The 7,424-nt window shown below is 33.1% G+C and overlaps 1 protein-coding gene across 4 annotated transcripts; it reads right to left on the bottom strand.

Annotated features, from left to right (window-relative positions):
• Nucleotides 1–608: 608 nt before the first annotated feature.
• Nucleotides 609–6,510, bottom strand: WIN2 (HOPW1-1-interacting 2). Of its 4 annotated transcripts, none has more exons than XR_016518759.1 (10): nucleotides 5,792–6,100; nucleotides 5,297–5,559; nucleotides 4,527–4,654; nucleotides 3,697–3,795; nucleotides 3,421–3,579; nucleotides 2,750–2,841; nucleotides 2,554–2,640; nucleotides 2,378–2,469; nucleotides 1,686–1,760; nucleotides 609–1,225 (listed from the first exon to the last, which is right to left on the bottom strand). XR_016518759.1 is itself a non-coding variant. In XM_068619936.2 (9 exons), exons 2-9 carry the CDS (start codon nucleotides 5,503–5,505, stop codon nucleotides 1,067–1,069), a joined length of 1,008 nt encoding a protein of 335 aa, XP_068476037.1. In that variant the 5' UTR covers nucleotides 5,506–5,559; nucleotides 5,792–6,510; the 3' UTR covers nucleotides 609–1,066. The 4 variants fall into 4 exon arrangements, 2 of the variants coding, with proteins under 2 accessions (XP_068476037.1, XP_068476038.1); XR_016518766.1 differs by having other exon boundaries at nucleotides 5,674–5,895; XM_068619936.2 differs by lacking the exon at nucleotides 2,750–2,841 and having other exon boundaries at nucleotides 5,792–6,510.
• Between the last annotated feature and the right edge of the window lie 914 nt (nucleotides 6,511–7,424).

Here is a 7,424-nt window from a genome sequence, read left to right as displayed (position 1 = left end):
TATATATATATATATATATATATATATATATATATATATATAGACGTGTTATACACTCTATGTTTATTGGTAATTAGAGATACTAATATGCATTTACTTACTTTATTTTAGAAGTGTTAATTTTTATTTTATTCTTTAATACTTGTTCTTTTCTTTTTTGTTCTTCCATTCTCTCTTTTTTTCTACTCTATAAATCATGCATAAATGTCTTAGGACATGCTTTCATTAAAAAAATATTGTTCTTGATTATATGAATATATATAAATATAGCTGAAATTTTTGACTACTTGTATATTGGACGATGATGAAGAAAATTATTAGTTCGCTCGTCGTACGTAAGAGCAAAACCTGCCTTGCCGACAATGTAATTTTCTGAGTCCATTTCTATAAGTAGCTCATTCTTTTCATTGGGCAACAAAATTTTTTCTTAAAATATGTTTGATAATTTAAAATCAAACTTAAAATTGACTAGAGTCTAATTTTAGTTCCTGTGTTCTAATAAATATTTCGAAATCATCTTATTTGGAACTCAATTTCAATCAAAAGTTAATTTGCAAAATCTAGATCATCTAAAACCATTCATGCATGCTATAGACAGATGAAAATAGTGACAAAAGAAAAAGATAAAGAGCATTGTTTGTAATTAGATTCACATTATTATACTACACTTGACCAAAGCCACTATACTACACTTGACATGGGATGAGACTAACACTGTAAAACCAGATTAACAATGAAAAGGGAACTTAACTTCAACCAAGCACACAAGTATTTTGTTTGGGAGAGGGGATTAATAGGATCAACACCACATTTACAAACATCATCATTGAAACACTGTAGACTCTTTGCACAGCTATTTTTCCTAGCTACAAATAGGGACTCAATTATGAAATGGTGTGAATGTGAAAACATCTATGCTAGAGGACCATAGTGAGTTTAAACTTGATTTCTATTCTTGCATGGTACACAGCTACAAGGATTGCCTATGACCAACTATAACAAACTGGTTTTTCCACGTCCCATCTTTTCTTATCCATCACCAGATATGCCTTCTAATGAAGGACACTTAGCCAGAGTTGCTATGAGAAGGAGCACCTTGGTTCGACAAGAAACGAACAACAACACATGTAATGTTGTCAGAACTACCTCGCTGATATGCTTCTTGCATCAGTCTCTTTGCCGCCTCCTCCGCGTCCTGAATCGATTTAATCATGGCAACAGCTTCCTGAAAAAAGGTGATAAGATTAAGAGAGTTAGATGAGTGTAAGACTACATGACTTGGATTTCTGAGTTTACAAATTCATTAGTTTGGTCTTGAACTTTTCTAGGAAAAGTGATGCTAATTTTCTTGAACCATGCATCATGTAGAGGTCATCATATTTTCAGTGGTAACAAACCAATAATGATAGTAGAGACAGGATGAGTCCTAGATCTCTAGTTTAAAAGGTGGTTTCTGACATGAAAATTTTGGTGGATTCTCGTCTGTTTGTTGATGTAGGTAATCTTTGACGTGTTATTAACCTTATCAAATCATGGTAGTGTGCACCTAGATATGTGTAAATAACAACCAAATAGTTCTTGACAGGCCTTAATTCAATAATATTTCCGTGCCTTCATGGTTTATCACAGAAATGCACACTTTAGTAATCTAAAGGCAAATGGAAGAAATGAAAATCATTGCAAACCTCATTTGAGACGACATCCCATAGCCCATCACTGGCCAATATAAGAAACTCAAGAGAGCTATCAACCTTTTCTTCCTGCAAGACCACAAACATGTTTTGGTTAAGAACAGAAATATACAAAAGGAGGCCAAAGAAATGCATAACTTAAAACCATTTAAACAAGAATAAAGACCAATCTGGAAACAGCTCTCTCATTGAAGACCAGTTATATTACATTGTTGTAGTTAGCAGCAGTTTTTTTTCTCATGCCCTAATTGCAAGTTGTCAAGGTTAATTGTACAATGAGTATATCAAACAAAGATTTACTGTACCTTTTAGCCTTAATAAATCTCAGGGAAATTCCAAATGTGTGAACAAGCCATAAACAAATGTGCATAAAATTAAACCGCATGCATTGTTATATACATCATGCAAGTCAGTCAACTTGTTTTCTTAATAGAACAAAGTAACTGACAAACCAATATGTGGGAAGCTCTTTCTGAACTGTTTTTATATTTTAGGTTAGTTAAGAATGTTTTAAGCTTGATTTTACTGTTCATCTTCTCACTTGATGCAGAGTTTGGTCTCTCTAATTTACTGAATGGATGTTTTCGAATGTGAACCATATAGCAAATCATGCACTCCATACACAGATATTGATGGATCTAACATTATATGAAATATCAAACAATGGATTCACTATATTAACACACCTGGATTTCTGGATCAGCAACAACATACTGCTTCAGGAGTCTATCACCAAATGCACGAGAAACGGCAAGAACGCCACCAACTCTCCAAGTTCCTGTACATAATGTTAAAATTTACCAGAGACAAGCCAGATGAATCCATAAACCTATAATAAAAGCTAACTATAAGATGACCTTACCAGCCCACATAACAAAGCCACCTGCATCTTCAATCCTTCTCCTCTCATCAGTTTGGTCTGGCTTGTGATCTCGGGAAACAGCAATGGCTAGATGAACAAAATAGGAAAGCAAAATATTTAAGTCACCATTCAATTCAGAAGGTTGAAAAAAAATTCAACAGAAGCACAATAAATTTCCATGTACAAATACAGACACCTGTGACACAGATACCCTTGCCAACGTGTTAACCGTTAGATTCCATCTTAAAACCAATTGGTATTAAATGAAGTTGCCAACAGATATATCAGCTGCACCCCAGGAATTGAGGCATAATTAAAACCAAGTGAATGCTATTAATTCCTAAGAATGAATTACACCTAGATAATCACTCAAAATACATTTAGAAGGAAAAAAATAAAGTCAAATTATATAAAGAACATACCAATGTACAAACTATGAAAATCCAATGATTAAACACTTAAAATGAAACTATATATAAAGATAAGCCTGAAATAAATAGTTATCACTTTGCAGTCAGTAGAGTTTCACATATTTAATGTTTCCTAAATAGCATATGATACAAGTGCCTAAAAGTTCATAAACTTCTAGATGCAAGGAAATGGACACACAATAGTAAAAATGATTACTTAATGGATGTAAATTTGGTGAGACAATACAAATATTAAGTATAGATATTAGCATGTAAAGACAAATAAAGCAGAAATCAAGCAGAAATGCCCAGGGTTGGCATAATACTGAAACTTCGAGAACCATAACAATAACAATTATTATGACATCAAGGTGTCAGAAAACTAATGTGAAACAATATATGTAATACAATCTATGCAACTAAGCAAGAATTTACAATACAAGACAACAAGACTTACCATTTCCACTCCTGCATATAACAGCTCTGGAATCCCCAACATTTGCAACAAGCAAACGGTCTCCAACAAGAATGGCAGTGGAAGCAGTTGATCCAGCATCTCTGTTTTGATTATTTTCAGATTTCAGAAATTCAGAGTCGGTATGATTATATGCATCAGCTGTGAAGAAAAAACAGTTTGACAGGAGGAAAAGAAAGTTATTCTCAGGATATATCAAATTAGAGGACATCAGGCTAAGGGTTCATGATGCTATGTCATGGGAAGGAAATTACAGACCTATTGCAGATTTGGTGTCAGAAATAAATTTTGGATGTGTGATCAAATTGCTAAACAGGTTTTGCTTGACATACTCAGCAGCACGAGCACCTCCATGGCCTGAAAGTTTCAAAAAAGAAAGTTGCGGATACTTTTTTTTACATTTTTAGCCAATAAAGAACAGTGCAGAGTATAGGTTATATGTAGCCAGCAGTACATAGAAATGAAAAACTACACAAAGAAACACTCAGCACTCATAATCACCACTATAAGGAACTCATGAAGGTCATTTTTAACGATTCAGAATACTAGAAAGAGAAAGGACAGGTTAATGGCTAAAGCCTCTCGAAACTAGGCTCAAAGACAGATTGCTTAGATAAAGAACCTACAGAGAGATTTCCTTCGTGGTCTGCAAAAAACAATACCACAGCAAATCAGAAAATTAAACATTCCACAATCAGATTGATTGACATACCACACGGCGGTCCACCAGAGTCCGCAACTGCAAAACAAATCCAAACTTTCTTCCTCTTTATAAAAGTGTGTGTGTGTGTTTGTGCACTTTTGAAAAAATTTAAGCATCAGTGTAGAATCATCAATATATAACACTATCAAGTTTCTTCGAACAATTGATTTCTCAGTAACACATAGGGAAAATCAAGAGACAAACAATTTAATAAAGAAATAAAAATTCAATTGCAATAATCACTTTTTATTAGCTCTGAAGGAAACAATTGCCGTGCTTCCAATTAATATACAACAACTAGTCCCTCATCTTAGCATCTTCTCTTAACATAAGTAGCATGGATACAATGCAAGGTTAAGGAGATGAGAGAGTTATGTAAAAGTACCATCAAAAACTCCAAAAAGACCAACAATTTCACCGTTAACGCCATCAATTTTTGTCTCATAAAAATCTTCCATTGAAGATCTCTTGCCAGGGGAGCTAGCATACCCATAGCTGAATTTTCCATTCTGACTGCAGTTATAATTCACAATAAATTTTGTCAAAACCGTATTATTCCATCAACCAAAAGACAGGAAATATAAAGAAGTCCAATTAAATCATCTATCATCTATAACCATTAAATTACGCACACATAAATCACCATCTTTGTTCAATCATTGTGATAGTAGAAAAAAATCAGCAAAGAGGTAGTCATTCATTTCAGTAAGAGTATAAATTGTATCCAATATAATTTATAACTAATAAGATAGAGAGAATAAAATGTAAAAACTGAAACCGGATAAGAAATAGAAAAACCAGAACTTGATTATGACATTCAACAAAACAAAGAATGACCAGTTCTACATCAACCACGGCCCCTCTTCAAACCAACTACACAACGAAAAACTACAACAAATTTGCTTCTTGGCCCATGGTCACGAAATCCACACTAACAAGAACAGCATAGAACAGAACTAAGAGGGTGAATCTGCAAAGCAACACATGGGATGATACAAGAAAACGGACATAGCATAAAAGAATTCAACACAAAAATACCTAGAAAGTATACCATAAACCAACATCAACAATTGTAGCCATCAAATAAACACACCAATTCTTCAGTATCTTTTGAACCAGTTCTAGATCTACAGAAAGATGAACACAATTACAAACCTGAGGCCCCCTCCACTGACAGGTGAATCTTCTGCGGCATGAACCTGGCTTGAAGAGGACAAAACTGAATTGAGGTACCCCATTTCAGAGCTTGAATATTCAGGGTTCCCAGGTACTATTTCTTTGACCAACAAGAAAAAATGAAGAAATAATAGCGCTATTGCGTGTGTACAGCTTATTCTTGCGTGCAACAGGTTCCAAGTTATCATAACACTAAGTGCTGTGGGGTCATTTCCGAATAATCACACACTCCCAAGTTTAATCTGCACAGAAACCCCACAAGGAAGAAAGTATAGTTAATATCACAAAGCAGATAAATTTCGGAAAAAGGCTCAAACTTTGTTCCACCCAAAAGGAAAAAAAATAAAAATACAAACTTTATGCTTGGATCTTGGTAATATTAATCAAATCAAATTCCGAACAAGGTTGGGATTTGGTGAGAATTATTATTGAACACGGTAAAAGCATGCAATTAGGGAGAGAGAGAGAAAGTACCAGAGGAAGAGAACAGGGAAGAAATTGCATGACAGAAAGAAGAGAGAGAAAGAGAAAGGAGACAAAGTTACAACAAAGGTGAGAAAACAGGTGGATTCTGTTTCATTTTTAGTTCAAGTTAGCTTCATGGTTTTGTTCGTTCCACCAACAATCGAGTTCAACGCATTCAGACACCATCTTCTTTTAGTAAATTAATTCATAATTTACATCCCAAATTTCAAATTTCTTTTTGAAATTTCTTGAGTTTAGTGAGAAACCAATCGAAATCAGAAAATATCTTCTACTTTCAAACAAAATCAATTTTTCGATTGAATAAAACGTAGTAAGTAAGAGTTTAAAATGTTTTTTACACTATCATTAGTTCACAAGTAAGTACAAAGAGTTTAATGATTTTTATACCATTCAAGTATAAATTATTCTCGTTTAATTAACTCTTTGTTTTGAGTCTTCAGTTACATCAAGTATTTGGAGTAATAAAAGTTAATTGTGGAATTAAAATAATAATAATAATAATAAAGTTTAACTTTTAGGGATTGCCAAAAAGAAAACAATCATTTATGACTTTTCAAAATAGCTATTATAAAATATAATAAATTTAATATTTTTTTATTAATTAACAACGTTTACATGGATAAACACATGAAATTAAATTCTAACAAAAATTATTATTAAATTTACTACTCTACTTTGGGTTATTGTTTTAAATTTGTTTGAAGCTTAAAATATTTATTGGGTGACTCATTCATTAAGCACTAAAATTTGGTCGGTATGCAAGGCGCGCGTTGCCGGAGGAGAAGGGAAGTTTATGTGAGGCTAAGTCAATGCCAAATTAATACTCTTTCCAATAAAAAATATAATTAATTTATCTTAATTACATGGTTTACATTAATTAACTTAAAATAGAAAAAAACAATCTCCTTCACGAGCTTCTCTTACGTTTTAACTTTAACTTTTAGCTCTTGTTATGTATAAATAGACATTGTGTTGTTAATGCTCACTATTGCTTTGCTTGAAGTATCAACCTTTTGCATCATTTAGAGGTTGACTTATTGAAATTGTTGTTTAGCCATAAATTATTAAATAAAATTACACCATTTTAAAAAAAAACAAGTTTTTTTTGTTAAGATTTAATAAATATATTTTTATTTGGATTATAGAATCCTATGAACAATTGCAAATGAATCCTTGGGTTGTGATGACTTTTTACGGCAAGTGCATCACATTTGTCATAAGTAATAATGGTCTCTAAGGACGTATATAGATCCCACAAGGACTAAAATAGGGATTAGGTTTCATCTCTCTCACTCTCATGTATTTTGATTAGCATGTTAATATTGAGTTCTTTGATTGAAATTGATGTCCGTAGAAAATTCATTTATATCGATCTATCGCATATAAAATCCTTAAGAATGTTTCTTAAATATCGATCTCTCGCATACTAAGGATTCATGGGTTTGTAACCTAATCGTGATATTTTTCTCACAAATTTATTTGTTCCGACCTCAAGTCCGTAGGGACACATCGTTAAGGTCAATCACCGCATCTGAGGTATTGTCTGTTTTGAAGGTTGGTGCTCCGTCACGGTTTTGTCTTTAAAAGGCGTCTCGATGAGTTGAGGGAGGAGGGAGTATAT

This window comes from Phaseolus vulgaris, chromosome 1 (genome assembly GCF_051622355.1).
Source record: "Phaseolus vulgaris cultivar YP4 chromosome 1, ASM5162235v1, whole genome shotgun sequence".
In the NCBI taxonomy this organism is placed as follows: domain Eukaryota; kingdom Viridiplantae; phylum Streptophyta; class Magnoliopsida; order Fabales; family Fabaceae; genus Phaseolus; species Phaseolus vulgaris.
The sequence above is the reverse complement of the archived record's forward strand: the minus strand, read 5'-3'. Positions and strand labels throughout refer to the sequence as shown.

Coding starts and splice junctions, on each gene's coding strand:
- WIN2 (XM_068619936.2), bottom strand. CDS start 5,505: ATGATAACTTGGAACCTGTTGCACGCAAGAATAAGCTGTACACACGCA. Junction 2,641..3,420: donor TATATGCAGGAGTGGAAATG/GTAAGTCTTGTT, acceptor TTGTTCATCTAG/CCATTGCTGTTTCCCGAGAT. Junction 1,761..2,377: donor TTGCTGATCCAGAAATCCAG/GTGTGTTAATAT, acceptor GTGGTCTTGCAG/GAAGAAAAGGTTGATAGCTC.